Genomic DNA, 16,440 nt, shown 5'->3' with positions numbered 1-16,440 from the left:
GCCACTGCAAGGAGAAGCTCTCGCGCTGCAACTAGAAAAAGCCCACATGCAGCAATGAAGACCCAGTGCAGCCAAAAATTAGTTAATTTTTAAAAATGATGGCTCATACATGTGAAAGACCCAAGTAGATTTCCTAGAAGTGAAAATAAAGTTTAAAAAGTCGATTGGAAGGTGAAACAGGTTATTGGAGCTGAGGTGTGAATCAGTAAACGGGACAGAGAGTCTAAAGGAATGACCCCCTAACACAGTAGAGAGAGGCAAAACAGGGGGAAATGTGAATGAATGGCTAGAGTCTAGATGACAGTGAAAGGAAGCTGAACACAAGCTAGGTCTATCCTTCAGGACTGAAGTTCTGGACCTTGCGAAGATTTTCCTTCACCACCACCTTTCTGAACCACACTTGTGTTAAAATGTAGTGATGATTCCAGAATAAACTGCAAGCCTACCCAGAAAACAGGCTCCTGGCTTTTCAACTGGGGAACAGGGAAATTCCCACAGAACTGCAGACTGAGGGTAAGGTGTGGGTGCAATGGGAGTATGTATCATGAAACTGGGACTTGCTTTTGCAATTGAATTGTGCCTCTTTCCAGCTGTGCTGGAATTTGGTCCTGATTATACATTTTCTGCTTCCTAACAGAATACTCCGCCCGTCTTCAACTTTACAGTTTTGCAGGTCTGCTGACGTCCAGGTCTGAATGCCATGATAAGCCTTTAGTAAAGAGCCAAGAGCAGTTTTTCAAAGGGAAAATAGTTATTGGCAGGTAGAAGGGAGTAAGTCGTGACACAGAGCTCTGTGCGTCAGCCTCATGATTCTCACTGGGGAATGTCAGGAGCTCTACAGAGCACTGATATCTGCCACAGGCACTTCAAGAACAACTGAGCCTGCTTGGTTTATGACCCTGGTGGCTGAGAAGCTTCCATCATAGCCTCATTCTGCTACCGAGCTCTGCTTTGCACTGGCCCAGCCTTACGGATTGTATAGTAAATGGACCAGAGTGGCATACCCGAGGGTAGTAAATGTTAACTCCAAAATCCAAAGGGTCCCACGAAGCGTTGTGCCTCTTTCTCCACGTCTGGAAACAGCTCGCCTCTCACTTTGGAGGACCTTCCAGCATATCTCACACCTCTGGACTACTCAGAAGCTCACCAAGGGGGCAGATTCCTGAATTTTTGCAGATTTACATAGGTCTGCAGAGCCTGGTAGGCTGCAGTCCATGGGGTCTCGAAGAGTCGGACACGACTGAGCGACTTCTGTTTCACTTTTCACTTTCATGCACTGGAGAAGGAAATGGCAACCCATTCCAGTGTTCTTGCCTGGAGAATCCCAGGGACGGGGGAGCCTGGTGGGCTGCCGTCTATGGGGTTGCACAAAGTCAGACACGACTGAGGCAACTTAGCAGCAGCAGCAGCAGCAGCAGCAGCAGCAGCAGCAGCAGCAGCAGCAGCAGCAGCAGCAGCAGCAGCAGCAGCCATCCATATATCATACCAAGGCATCTAGAGGGCTTTGTAATTCCCATTCGCTGAGAACAATCAGCAAAATGCCATCAGTGTAATGGACCAGTATGATATAAATATGACTAAGTGCATTCTGAACTATATTAATAGAGAACAGGCTAAATATAGTTCAGAGATAAAATACTTAAAGGGTATTTCTGACTCTGCCACTCGAAGGCAAACTGTATCTGATTGTCTTTACTATTTCTAAACACGCCTCTGGAAATTTTATCCTCAGTAGTCACCCTTCCTGTCTGTGGATGAAGTCCCCCAGCTGATCCCCCAGTTCCCGCCTCATCCCCAGCCGACCCACTCACGCCGACCCCGCCCACCAGCACACAGGCAGCTGCCTCTGTGGTTTCCCCCTCCAGCCTGCCTCCCAGGGTTCTCAGGCTCACCTGGCTGAGAGCTGGGTGGGAGGGAGAGGGGTTCTTGCTGAGACCCTTGATCCGTGCCCAGCACTGTGTCTCCAGCACTGCAGAAATAAGAGCTGCTATCTTCGGAGCTCGCGTTGCTCACAGTCAGAGTTGAGAACGCCAGGTTCGGGCGGCTAATGGGAAACTTGTCCTCAGTGAACCCACTCTCGTAAGTAGCCTTGGAGCCCTGATTGGCAGTAGCCATCAGCACCAAGCTCTGTCCTGGAAGCTGACGGTACCAGTACATCAAGGTGAGCTGGCTATCGACCTGACACTCGATCATCATGGAGGTCCCACGTTGACGGATGGCCCTGCTTGGCTTTTGAGAGAGGAGAGCACCGAACACAGAACCTAGATCCAGAGAGACAGAAACACCCGTGAGAGCTGACAAGCTTGTCCCCAGGCAGGAGGGGCTCCTACTATTTGCTCCAGTCTCACCTTAGCTCCCAGCAGCCCTGGAGCACTGCCTCCACTCTGGGTTTGTTCTTCCAGCAGTACTGTGTTAGGATTCCCTAATAGAACATCGCTCCCATCCGCGGACTGGGGGCCTCAGACCCTCTACTCCTCAGCATGCATAGTCACCCCAAATTTCCCCCGGGATAAGGCCGTACCCAGTCCCAGGAGAAGTAGCAGAAGAGTCAACATCTTTAGGTGACAGCCTTGCCTCTCCGCAGAGAAAAGGCACTAACGCATCAAATTCAAGTTCTTCCTTTACCACCGTGTAGCGCTTCCCTGCTGACTGTGTTCCTCGCCTGTCGCAGGAAGCCTAGTTTCTGCAGAAATGGAGACGATTCTTCTGCCCCCTAGTGGGGCTGTGTGGCTCTTCACCTGGGCTGGATCTTTATTCACGAGTCTTCCAGCTTGCAACTGTGGTCTCATCACCACCCTCCGCCACTCCCCATCCATCATTGCTGAGCCCCACTCATGTTCTTTTTTTTTTTTTCCACGCATGCATATTCTGCTCCTCGGTATAAAGCAAGAATGGGATGCAGTATTGACCTCAGATAACTAAAGGTAGGATTTTAGACTACTGCTGCTGCTGCTGCTGCTGCTAAGTCGCTTCAGTCGTGTCCGACTCTGTGCGACCCCATGGACTGCAGCCCATCAGGCTCCCCTGTCTCTGGGATTCTCCAGGCAAGAACACTGGAGTGGGTTGCCGTTTCCTTCTCCAATGCATGAAAGTGAAAAGTGAAAGTGAAGTCGCTCAGTCGTGTCCAACTCTTAGCGACCCCACAGACTGCAGCCCACCAGGCTCCTCCATCCATGGGATTTTCCAGGCAAGAGTACTGGGGTAACATTACTCAGGATTGCAACCGTTGGCTGAGTATTTTGGTTATTCCAAACTGATTTTTCTTTCCCTGGTACCTACTCTGGTAAACTGTCCTGTTTCTGAATTCATTCCTCTTAATAAATGGTACCCCCACTTGTCTTGTTGTCTAGGCTCAGAAGTTCATCTTCATTATCTATTTTCTTCTCACCTCTCTCATTTATTAATTCACAATTTAAATGCACTGTACCTCTCTCATCTTTCACATCTCCTCCTCATTTTGGTCATCTCAGTCATAACTGGTTCCTCTTTACTTAATGGCTATTTGTAATAAGGTTTCTTCTATTATAATGCAGCTCATTATGGACTATAAGACAGATCTCTGTCTGTAAAATTTGGCCACAGTGCTATGGTCCATTTTCATCATTCAATTGTTTCCTCTATCATGAAACTTCCTGAAACAGCTTAACACTTGGGTAAAAGCTAAGCCAGTATTTTTGAACACTTACTCTGTTTTACACGTATCATTTCAGACTATCTATAAATTAGGCTACTTAGGCAACTATGATCCCATATTTTACAGATTGGGAAGGTTTATAGATTTAGCTCAGTTCATTTAAGTCACTCAGTTGTAACCGACTCCTTGCAACCCCATGGGCTGCAGCACTCCAGGCTTCCCTGTCCTTCACCATCTCCCGGAGCTTGCTCAAACTCATGTCCATTCCATTGATTCGGTGATGCCATCCAACCGTCTCATCCCAAAGATGTTTATGTAACCTAATCAAGTTCACATAATTTGTGACTAAGCCGCAGAAGCAGGACATGGATCCATGTGTACATGATACCAAAGCTCAAAAGCTAGCATAGGTCCCACAAGAGGTTGTCTCACATTCCGTTACTCCTGCCTTAGTAGAGTAGAAGCTGGTGGATGACTGAAAACTATAGGCCTAATACCCTAAAGGAAATGAGGGATCTCTAGAAAGAGATCCCTGCAAAACTAACTTATTTCTTTGATTCTAAGATGCCATCTATTGTACAATGTACTTTAAAATAACTTTTATTGTTTTGGGGTGGTGGTTAATTCTACTATAGTAGTAATAAACATTGATTATAGGATTTGCCAATATTTTAGAAAAGTAAAACTGTGAAAAACAAGAAATGAATTGCCAGTCTAGGTTTGGTGCAGGATACAAGATGTTTGGGACTGGTGCACTGAGATGACCCAGAGGGATGTTATGGGAAGGGATGTTCAGGATTGGGAACACATGTACACCTGTGGCGGATTCATGCTGATGTATGGCAAAACCAATACAATATTGTAAAGTAAAAAAAATAAAATAAAAAATAAAGAACTAAAAAAAAAAAAAGGAGGAAATGTGGTATGTTAGGGATAACAATATTCCAGTAGCCCTTTTCTATGTGGTGTGTGTGTGTGTGTGTGTGTGTTGCCTCTACATCTGTGGCAGATGCTAGAAACAGTAGTTCCAAATAAACCCCACCAAGTAGCATCCAGGTAAAAGGTATGTGAAGTGAAAGTCACTCAGTTGTGTTTGACTCTTTGTGACCCCATGATCTATAAAGTTCATGGGATTCTCCAAGTCAGAATACAGGAGAATGTAGCCTTTCCCTTCTCCAGGGGATTTTCCCAACCTAGGCATTGAACCCAGGTCTCTTGCATTGCAGGCCGATTACCATCTGAGCCACCAGGGAAGCCCAAGAATACTGGAATGGGTAGCCTATCCCTTCTCCAGTGGATTTTCTTGACCACGGAATTGAACAAGAGTCTCTTCACTGCAGGCAGATTCTTTGCCAGCTGAGCCACCAGGTAAAAGGTATAGAATAATCCAATTTTTTTATTGACATGAAACATTAACTACATTAAAATCTCTTGGTCAAATATATCAAACGTTCTTCCAAAATAACCCAGTCTTTCTCTGTTTTAGCAATCCTAAATTCTTCAGACAATTGCCTAGTGATTTCCTGTGAGGGCACAAGCAAGAATCTAAACTGGGAGAAAGCCCTGACTCCCTGTTCCATTTCCCAGATGTAATGAGGTGCTGCTCAAGGGTCAGGTGGATCAGTACAGGAGTTGGGGTCTTCCCACCGTTGAGAGAGCTCCAGACAAAACACTCTTTGGGCCCTGAGGTGGGGAGGAGGTTGTGAGAAGGAGCTAGGATCTAGAAGCACCTGGAGCTGAATTAGAGGGGAAACTGTCCCTGGATTCCCCCTCCTTCTCCTAGGAGGAGGCCTCGACAGAGGGGCTGAGAAAACCCTCCACCCAAAGCCCAAGGCCTCAGCTAAAGAGACCTAGGAATGCAGTTCCAGGGCTAGGGATGCAAAACTATGGAAAATGTATATTTTAAAAAACTGTATTTATTATTTATCTGGCTGCTCCAAGTCTTAGTTGAAATCCATGGGACCTTCGATCTTGGTTGAGCTGTTTGAACTCTTAGACGCAACATGCAGGATCTATTTCCCTGACCAGGGATCAAACTCCAGCTCCCTGCCTTGGGAGTGTGGCGTCTTAGCCACTGAAACACCAGGGAAGTCCTGAAAAAGAATATTAAAAATTTTAAATTGTTTTTTAGTGGAGTATAGTTGCTTTACAAGGAAGTGTTTGTTTCTACTGTATAGCAAAATGAATCACCTGTAAGTGTACATATCTCCTCCCTTTGGGCTTCCTTCCCGCAGTGCAATTAAGTAGAGTTCCCTGTGCTGTATACGACAGGTTCTCATTAGTTATCTATTGTATACACAGCATCAATAGTGCGTATGTGTCATTCCCAATGGCCAGCCCAGGGGTCTGAGTCCTTGACTGCAGCTGCCTCAGAGACTGCAAGGCGATGGCCCCTCTGAAGCCACCGTCTCCAGAACTCAGTCATCTCTCAGGCAGAACTAAAGAGAGGTCTGGAAATCTTACATTGGCTGCTAAAACTTTCTGGCCTGGCAGTAACATGTCCCTTGTACTTATCGCTCATTCTCGGCAACAAGTCTCATGCCCTGCCCTAGCCCCAACCTCCAGAAGCCAGGAAGTACCATCCCATCACGTGTCAGGAAGGGGGGAAGCCAGAGATATGTGGGGGACGGCACTCATGACTGTTGTGCGAGTGTGTGTGTTAGCTGCTCAGTTGTGTCCGACTCTTTGCGACCCCATGGACTGTAGCCCACCAGTCTCCTCTGTCCATGGGATTTCCCAGGCAAGAGTACTGGAGTGGGTGACCATTCCCTTCTCCAGGGGATCTTCCTGACCCAGGGATTGAACCTGGGCCCCCTGCACTGAGGTGGATTCTTTACTGTTTGAGACACCAGGGAAGCCCTCATGATTGTTAGTCACCCACGCAATACAAATCTCCTCTGTCTCCTGCCTACGAGAATGCTGATAAGTTTGATTAGTTATCTGTCTCCCATGCTGCCCATTAAGTTAGGCAATTCTGACCTTGTTTCCTGTTCCATGAACAGACCTGGATGCATTTCAGCAAATCAAAACCATCATAACCTGATTGTAACTGGTTCAGGAAGGAACATGAGACATAATGCAGGCTGATGAGACGCTATGAGAGGTTGCAGGGCCTTTGGGAAAAGCTTTTCTCATTCTTCTAGGTCAGCTTCCAGCAGTAACTCTCTTCTTCCTGGAGGTGAGGGAGAAAGTGAGGGAGCCCTTCTGTGACCTCAGATACAACCGAATTCTTACGACCTCCGGCATCCTAGCTTATTCCTTCTCTCAGAACTTTTCAGTCATTACTGATCATTCAGAGAATGTGGAGAAAGTTTCCTTTTTCTCAGTTTTCCTTTATAGGCTGAATGAACAGAATTTGGATTCCCCAAACCTTCTCTGGAATCAGCACATACGGTTGATCAAGTTCATCTCAAGGAAGGGCTGACAATGTGTGACTGTCCTCAGTGGAGAGTAAAGCTACTCAGGACTTCCCTGGTGGTCCACTGATTCAGAATTCTCCTGCCAATGCAGGGGACACAGTTTGGATCCCTGGTCTGGGAAGATCCCTCATGCCTCGGGGCAGCTGAGCCTGTGTGCCACAACTGCTGAGCCATGTTCTAGGGCCCCTGCGTGCCACTACTGAAGCTCATGTGCTTAGAGCCCGAGCTCTGAAACAAGAGAGGCCACCACCAGGAGACCCCTGCACATGGCAACGGAGAGCAGCCTCGGCTGCAGCAACTAGAAAAAGCTGCACAGCAATGAAGACACAGGACAGCCAAAAGTAAATTAAAAAAAAAAAAAACAGAATAAAGAAACAAATAAAAATTTTAAAAGTATTTTTAAATTAATTTATTTTTTTAAATTTTAAAATCTTTAATTCTTACATGCGTTCACAAACATAAAAGTATTTTTTAAAAGAACAAAGATACTGAGCAGGTAGCAAATGTATAGTAAAAGGAAGAGGATAGGAAAGGAAAGGAAAAAAAGGATTTAACCAATTCCTGATGTTCAAGCTGGTTTTAGAAAAGGCAGAGGAACCAGAGATCAAATTGCCAGCATCTGCTGGATCATGGAAAAAGCAAGAGAGTTCCAGAAAAACATCTATTTCTGCTTTATTGACTATGCCAAAGCCTTTGACTGTGTGGATCACAATAAACTGTGGAAAATTCTGAGAGAGATGGGAATACCAGACCACCTGATGTGCCTCTTGAGAAATCTGTCTGCAGGTCAAGAAGCAATAGTTAGAACTGGACATGGAACAACAGACTGGTTCCAAATAGGAAAAGGAGTGCGTCAAGGTTGTATATTGTCACCCTGCTTATTTAAGTTATATGTAGAGTACATCATGAGAAACGCTGGAGTGGAGGAAGCACAAGCTGGAATCAAGATTGCCGGGAGAAATATCAATAACCTCAGATATGCAGATGACAGCACCCTTATGGCAGAAAGTGAAGAGGAACTAAAAAGCCTCTTGATGAAAGTGAAAGAGGAGAGTGAAAGAGTTGGCTTAAAGCTCAACATTCAGAAAACGAAGATCATGGCATCTGATCCCATCACTTCATGGGAAATAGATGGGAAACAGTGGAAACAGTGTCAGACTTAATCCTTTTGGGTTCCAAAATCACTGCAGATGGTGACTGCAGCCATGAAATTAAAAGACACTTACTCCTTGGAAGGAAAGTTATGACCAACCTAGATAGCATATTCAAAAGCAGAGACATTACTTTGCTGACTAAGGTCTGTCTAGTCAAGGCTCTGGTTTTTCCTGTGGTCATGTATGGATGTGAGAGTTGGACTGTGAAGAAGGCTGAGCGCCGAACAATTGATGCGTTTGAAGTGTGGTGTTGGAGAAGACTCTTGAGAGTCCCTTGGGCTGCAAGGAGATCCAACCAGTCCATTCTAAAGGACATCAGCCCTGGGATTTCTTTGGAAGGAATGATGCTAAAGCTGAAACTCCAGTACTTTGGCCACTTCATGCAAAGAGTTGACTCATTGGAAAAGACTCTGATGCTGGGAGGGATTGGGGGCAGGAGGAGAAGGGGACGACAGAGGATGAGATGGCTGGATGGCATCAGGGACTCGATGGACGTGAGTCTGAGTGAACTCCGGGAGTTGGTGATGGACAGGGAGGCCTGGCATGCTGGGATTCATGGGGTCACAAAGAGTTGGGCACGACTGAGCGACTGAACTGAACTGAACTGAGCTGAGGGCATAAACAGCTATACTCCAATAAAAAATTTTTTTAATGTTAAACTATAATTTTTAAACGTTTTATTTATTTATTTTTGACTGTGCTCGGTCTTCATTTCTGTGCACAGCATTCTTGCCTAGTAAATTCCACGGATGGAAAAGCCTGGCAGGCTACAGTCCCGGGGGGTTCTCAAAGAGTCAGATATGAATGGGCACAAGCACAACAGCAACGAGGCTCTAATTTGCCTTTGCACAAATTCTAAATAAATGTTTAAAAATTACATCACCACTTTTTATAACCTGAGACCCTTACAGTTTAAATAGAATTTCAAAGACAAATACATTAATCAAAAAAAAAAAAAATGGTAGGGGAGAAGTTCCCTAGTGTGGATTTGAGAGAGGAGTCCTCCCGGTGTGGGTCGAGTTTCGTGACTTTAGGTTGGGAACAACATAGAAGATTGGGCAGGTCCACTCCAGAACGGCCCCTTACTTGGAGAAGGGTGGTGACAGGGGCTTAAAAACTAGCCTGTGCTGCCCTGGCCAAGAAGTGTGGCTGTGGGCTTGGTCCCTCCCACTGTCTGCCTTTCTTCTAAAGGGCACTCACGTGCTGTAGAAGCAGCATAACTCGGGCCCTGACTCAGGGTCCCCCCCACCCTGCTTCCTGCATCTGCCCTTTTTGTGCAGAGAGGATGTGGCCGTGCCGCGCTGTGGATTCACTGCTGGCGCAGAGGTACATAGACGTCTGGTTGGTGGTGGCAGACTCCAGGGTCAGAGAGAAGCTCTTCTTCTTCGTTCTGGAGACGCTGTACCCATAGGGCACATCTCCTTCCTCAAGCAAGTCAACATTGATTGAGAAATGGAGCAGCCGCAGCCCCAGAGCTGGGTCTTGTCGGTACCAGAACATTCTCTCATGGTCCATGTTCTGCATACATTCTATCAAAACTTTCTCTCCCCTCCTTTTGACCAGATATCTTGGAGTTTGGGTTACTTGTGCATCCATGAGGCCTGTGAAGGAGGATGGAGGAGGTGAAAAAAGAGGCCATCAGGAAGCTTCCCTGGTGGCTCAGTGGTAAAGAGTCTGCCTGCAGTGCGGGAGACCAGGGTTTGATCCCTGGATTGGGGAAGATCCCCTGCAGAAGGAAATGGCAACCCACTCCAGTATTCTTGCCTGGGAAATTTCATGGACAGAGGAACCTGGTGGGCTACAGTCCTTGGGGTAATAAAGAGTCAGACATGACTAAGCATACAGGCACACACAGCAAGCTTGATGAGAGGAAAATCTTGTATCCAGGGTCTAGAAGCAATGGGACAGGGGTTTGCCACCAACTTTCTGGACTCACCTACTCCCAGGAAGCAAAAGGCATAGAGGAGCCTGATTCCCATGGCAGGCTCAAGGCAAGAGGGTCCTCTCCCAGACCCAGGCTACAGAAGAATGGGCTATGAAGTCATGGTCCCGCCCAAACTCACGGTTCCTCAGCCACTCAGATTCTAGAGAATCAGGAGGTGCTAAAGTGAAAGCCAGCCCTTTCCCTTGTGGGGCTACGTGTGTGTGTGCATGTGTGTAGAAAAAAGTTAACGTTGTCTGATCTGTGGAAGGACCTGCTTACAAAGCTGGCATTTGGCTTGATCCCAGTCGGCCTGGGAACTTGAATTTCTGGAGTGTTCTCACCATTTCATAGCTGGTGGCTGTGATTCATTTTACCTAGAGTGCTCGCACAAACAATATAGCTTATGCTGAGCACTGCTGTGTTTCTCTGAGTCTGGAATTCAGTATGTGCTAGACAGCAAGGGCCTGTGTGCTGAGCTCTCTCAGTTTGCTGCTGCTGCTGCTAAGTTGCTTCAGTCGTGTCCAACTCTGTGCAACCCCATAGACGGCAGCCAACCAGGCTCCACCATCCCTGGGATTCTTTAGGCAAGAACACTGGAGTGGGTTGCCATTTCCTTCTCCAAAGCGTGAAAGTGAAAAGTGAAAGCAAAGTCGCTCAGTCATGTCAGACTCTTTGCAACCCCATGGACCACAGCCTACCAGGCTCCTCCATCCATGGGATTCTCCGGGCAAGAGCGCTAGAGTGGGGTGCCATTGCCTTCTCCTCCCAGTTTGCTAAGGCTCCCTTAATAAAGTTCCGTAGAAGGGGCGATTAACAGAAATTTATCTTCTCACTGTTCTGGAAGCTGGAAGTTCAGGATCAAAGTGTCGGTGGATTGGTTTCTCCTGAGGCCTCTGTCCTTGGAGGGCTGGTGGCCGTCTTCTCCCCTGTCCTCATGTTGTCTTGCTTCTTTGTGTGTCTCTGTGTCCTCATTTTTTCCTCTTGTAAGGACACCAGCCATATATTGGCGGATGGCCCATCCCAGTGACCTCATTTAACGTGGACTACTGCTTTAAAGACCTTCTCTTCAAAGACTGAATGAATTCGTTTTCATCAAGACTGGCAGAAAGATTAAGTTTGTAGAACATGGCAAATTGAGTTTGAAGTACCAATGGAGATTTCAAGTGACATTACCATGTAGAAAGTTGTGTAAGTTGGGCTGAAGCTCAAATTAGGTAACTGACTAGAATACCGAATCTGATAGTTGTTAGAATAGAGAGTTTTATTAAAGTGATGAACTTGATAATAATGTTGTTCCAAGAAAAGGCATAAAGTAATGAGAAGAGAGAAAAAGAATGGAATACTGGAAAAAATTGATTTAATGCAAAAATACAGAAATAGTAGTCTACATTGACAGTGAGTGAACGAAAAATTAAGAAAACAGATCACGGGTAGTGTTCTGCCTTAGTCTGGCTGCTTTAACAGAACCTCAGACTGGGTAGCTTATAAGCTACAGAAATTATTTCCCACAGTTCTGGAGGTTGGAAGTCTGAGATCAGGGTGCTTGCATTATTGGTGGGTGCTCTTTTCTGGTTGTAGACTTCTTGCAGCCTCACTTGGTTAGAGGGTGGGCTGGGGAGCTCACTGGGCTTTCTTCTATAAGGGCATTAATTCCATCCACGAGGGCTCCATTCTTTTGACCTAATCATCTCCCTGGGCATCCCTGATGACTCAGCCATTAAAGGATCCATCTGCAGCGAGGGAGACCTGGGCTCGATCCCTGGGTCGGGAAGATCCCCTGGCAGAGGGCATGGCAACCCCCTCCGGCATTCTTGCCTGGAGAATCTTCACGGACAGAGGAGCCTGGCGGGCTACAGTCCATGGGGCTGCAAAGAGTCAGACACGACTGCGTGACTAAGCATACAGGAATCATCTCCCAAAGGCCGCACCCCCAATATCATCACATTTGCAATTAGAATTTCAACATAAATTCCGGATAGAGGGGGAAAATAAACATCCAGGCCATAGCATGTTTTAGCTCTAAATATCCACCCAATTCTGTAGATATTTCTTTAACATGTGAGCAGTTATTTGAGGTAGAGATTAGGCACCAGAAAAAGATTCCTTAAGGAAGACCAAGACTGAATTCCTTTAAGGAACAGTTTAAATTAGAACTCTCCTGGTCCTAGGAACAAAGAGAAAACTAGTGCCCGAGGGCAGGTCTAAGTCAAGAATAATGGTATGCCAGCTCCAGGCTCAGCCCACTTCAGTATTCTTGCCTGGAGAATCCTGTGGATGGAGGAGCCTGGTGGGCTGCTGTCCAAAGGGTCGCACAGAGTCGGACATGACTGAAGTGACTTAGCAGCAGCAGCAGCAGCTCCAGGCTCTGATACAATGGAGGGCACTGGGTTTGTGGATTCTATATAAGTGCAAAGGGGTCTGTAGACATCATTGTCTCAGAGTCTCTCAAGAGATAGGGTTCACTTGTGATGACTTCCATGAACTAAGAGTAGGTTATTGGATATAGACTCTATTTCACAGGAGGCAATCTTTGGGTGTCAGTCTCCACTGACATCTTTGATTTAATTAGTATAATTCTATTTATATTGAGAATATAATAAAAGTGGGGCTTCCCAGGTGGCACCAGTGGTAAAGAATTAGCCTGCCAGTGCAGGAGACGTGGGGGTTCAGTCCCCAGGTGAGAATGATCCCCTGGAGAAGGACATGGCAAGCCACTCCAGTATTCTTGCCTAGGGTACTACAGACATGGCTGAACACAGCACAGCCATAATAAAAGGTATAATCCAGCTTGGACCTAAACAGCAACAACTTTAGTAGTTCATCAATACCTTGGGTAAGTCTTGGAAAAAAGAGAGAATGGTCCCGTGGAAGTCTCTGTATATGACAGCGTGTGATAATTCCCAGGAGAGAACTCACCTTGAAGTAAGGGTAGGCATGGAGCCTGGCAGGATAAACTTACCCAGTAATATAGCCATAGTTCTTGAAAAGATGAGCAGATTCTAAGCTCAGCTGGGTTTTACTGCCTGAATTTGTGTCTTTGACGAGGTCCTCTGCCTTCCCTTGCTTCAAGTTAAAACTATTACTTTAACGGTTGGAATGTATGTAATTGAACGAAACTGTGTGCTAAAATCTCAGTAAGACGTTGACGATCAAGACATAGATCTGTAGTCTTGCCCCTTCAGCACTGACAAAGAAAAGGTTGAGCCAAAGGCTTTTTCTTGTATTTTCATCAATAGAGGTGCCACTCAGCAGGAAATTCTACCTGGGCGTGATGATGGAACCCACTGGGAACAATAATAGGGTCTGCTGTATTGAGCCACAAAGCTGAAGCATCTGCAGTGGCTGACAGGTATTTTAGGGCTCAACAGAAAAGAATCCAATGGATACAGTGGTACCCAAGAGAGGCAACAGCCTTGTTGGTGACATAGCACAGAGTAAACGGGGGCTGCAGTAGAGGAAAAATAAATCTACCAGAGGACATGCTTTATCTTGTTTACGTGCCCAGGTGGAAACCCTGGCATTTCCCCAAGGTAGGTGTGGGAGAGGACTTTGCAGGGGACTTAGATCCTGGACAAGTTGGAGAAGTATTGGGAAGATGATTGAAAAGAAGACCAGTTCCTTTATGCATATAACAGGACTCCTTTCAGGCACTCTGGTAAGTACAGGGAAAAGAGGAACCAGTATAGGCACAGTCCCTGCTCTCGTTGACTTTGCCTTTATTCATATAAATTTTAAATAGCAAACAATGGAGTGTGTTAATTGCCCTGAGAATGATAGTTTAGGCTGTCTTTAGAGCGCTTCCCTAGTGGCTCAGACGGTAAAGTGTCGGCCTGCAATGCAGGAGACCTGGGTTTGATCACTGAGTTGGGAAGATCCTCTGGAGAAGAAAATGGCAACCCACTGCAGTACCCTTGCCTGGAAAATCCCATGGAAGGAGGAGCCTAGTCGGCTAGAGTCGATTGGGTCACAAAGAGTCAGACACGACTGAGTGACTTCACTTTACTAGAGCACATAGCAGAGAAAATAATCCCATCAGGGATTCGAGGAAAACTCCCTGGAGGAAAAGACTTCTGGATTGGTATGCGGAGAAATCATCAGCTAGGTGTCCAGGTAGAGAGGGAAAGGAAGAGGGCTCTGGAAGAGTGAACATTACTGGTGAAGATCCAAGAGTGAGTCAGCGTAGGACACATTTGAGGACCTGAGGGAGGTGGACTCTGTCTCCTTGAATGGAAAGCAGGTGTGGTAACTGAAAGAGGACGTTCCTCTTAGGAAGGTGGTGGTTTAGTCCCTCAGTCGTGTCTAACTCTTGTGACCCCATGAACGGTAGCCCACCAGGCTCCTCTGTCCATGGGGTTTCCCAGGCAGGAGTACTGGAGTGGGTTGCCATTTCCTTCTCCAGTTAGGAAAGTGCATGCGTGCATGCTAAGTCACTTCAGTTGTGTCCAACTCTTTGAGACCCTGTGGACTGTAGCCCACCAGGTTCCTCTGTCCATGGGATTCCCCAGGCAAAAATACTGGAGTGGGTTGCCATGCCTCCCTCCAGGGAATCTTCCGAACCCCAGGATCAAACCTGCATCTCCTATGTCTCCTGCATTGGCAGGTGGGTTCTTTACCACTAGTGCCACCTGGGAAGCCCAATTAGGAAGGAAGATAGGTGCAAAGACTGCATCTTGGAGGGTGTTGAGAAGCTTGTGAACTACCATAAACTTGCAACTTTAAGTGAATGAAAGACACTGATGGGTTTTAGGCTCCAGAGTGGTTTGTGGGTGGGGGCAGGGAGCACATTGGAAGGTGGTGGGGGAGCACATATCAGATCACAGTGTTATCAGTGAGATTAGAAAAATTAGTAAAATTTGCAAGGAATTTAATACTAAGAAGCGTGCAGGCAATGGTGGTGGATTAAGTGTGGAGGGAGAGTATGTCTGAGATGGTGAGGACGACTGCTACATCTCTGGCTTGTGCGTTTGGCTGGATGGCAGACCACTTGCGGAGATGAGGGAAATGGGAGAGATATTAGATTTAGTTAACAACTCAGGTGTGTTATTCTCCCCAAGTGTCAAAACCTCCAGGAATAGGTCCTGGAAGGTGAGATTGAAATTTGGTTAAGTGATTCAGCTGAAAATGAAATCTTCAGTTTTGGCTACAGTGAAGCTCAGCAAGGAGGAAGGGTTGCAGTATGCATAAAATTCCTTTTCTAGGAGAGAAATTCTTTACCCTTGGTGCTAGACTTCACACAGGGAGCGTGTTCTGCCTGCACTTTGAAAAGCTCGTGGGTACTGGAAGTAAGAGGGGGACACATTGCCTAGGGGCTGCCTTGCTCAGAGTCCCCAAAGCTGGGGAGGCAGGGGAGGACTCCTGGGGTCTCTGATGGTGGGGAAGTTTGTCCCCTTGGCTGGGTTGGGCCTCCCAAGAGAGGAGCCTCCTCTCTCTTGTGGCTGCCCTTTTTGTGCAGAGAGCAGCTGGCTATGTCATGCTGTGGATTCACTGCTGGCACAGAGGTACAAGGAGGTCTGGTTGGTGCTGGTCAACTCCAAGATCAGGGGAAAGTTTGGTTTCTCTTCTTGAGAGGCAGTATATCCATCAGAGATATCTCCCTTTTCAACAAAGCCAACATTCCTTAAAAAGTAGATCAGCTTTGGACCCAGCCCTGGGTCTTGTCGATACCAGTACATCACATCGTGGTTCATATTCTGAGAATAAGTCAATGTCACCCTCTTTCTGGTCTCTGTGATGCAGTGTCTTGGGCTCTGGGTCACATCGGCTTCCAGGGGGCCTGTGGAGGAAGGAGGTAGAGCAAGAGAAAGCTGAGGAGGCACCCGGTGCTGCAACCTTCATGGAAGGACTTGAGCTCAAACCGGCAAGATACAGCCAAGGCTTGCCCATGGGTCTGGGACTCACCTGCTCCCAGGAAACAAAACAGGACACAGCCCAGGAGCCGGGGGCCCATGGCAGCGTCACTCAGGCACAACTGCCTGCCCTGTGGGCCCTAGTTGGTATCTGTGATGTCTCTCTGCAGTTACTTGACCCTCATTTTCAGGAGAGCAGCCCCTCCCATTTCCTTACAGGTCCTGGCCAATGTGGGCTGGCAAGGCTTGCAGTCACTGGCATTTTCCTTGCCCTCCTCTGAGACTGCTGGTTTCTATCCATTTAACATCTTCTTATTAGCACACTCTTGTCAAAGTTGAAAAATATTTCTGTATTTTTATATCTTTATCATGAAAATTGGTATAACATATTTGATCATCACTTAGAAATGTGAGTACATGAAACTTCCACTATCATCAAAGCAACAGTTTTTCTACCTCGAAG

General features: G+C 46.7%; 3 gene segments (V, D, J or C); all 3 read right to left on the bottom strand.

The window, feature by feature from the left end:
* Positions 1–451: 451 nt before the first annotated feature.
* On the bottom strand, positions 452–2,651 carry LOC121819521 (T cell receptor beta variable 29-1-like). The segment is given in 3 exon segments: positions 452–1,520; positions 1,893–2,261; positions 2,522–2,651. Coding segments are annotated over 3 exon segments (429 nt in total).
* Positions 2,652–9,440: 6,789 nt separating this feature from the next.
* LOC121819520 (T cell receptor beta variable 28-like) lies at positions 9,441–10,205 on the bottom strand. The segment is given in 2 exon segments: positions 9,441–9,808; positions 10,144–10,205. Coding segments are annotated over 2 exon segments (411 nt in total).
* A 5,394-nt stretch (positions 10,206–15,599) lies between these two features.
* Positions 15,600–16,078, bottom strand: LOC121819519 (T cell receptor beta variable 27-like). The segment is given in 2 exon segments: positions 15,600–15,904; positions 16,030–16,078. Coding segments are annotated over 2 exon segments (354 nt in total).
* Between the last annotated feature and the right edge of the window lie 362 nt (positions 16,079–16,440).

Source organism: Ovis aries, chromosome 4 (assembly GCF_016772045.2).
Source record: "Ovis aries strain OAR_USU_Benz2616 breed Rambouillet chromosome 4, ARS-UI_Ramb_v3.0, whole genome shotgun sequence".
NCBI lineage: Eukaryota > Metazoa > Chordata > Mammalia > Artiodactyla > Bovidae > Ovis > Ovis aries.
The sequence above is the reverse complement of the archived record's forward strand: the minus strand, read 5'-3'. Positions and strand labels throughout refer to the sequence as shown.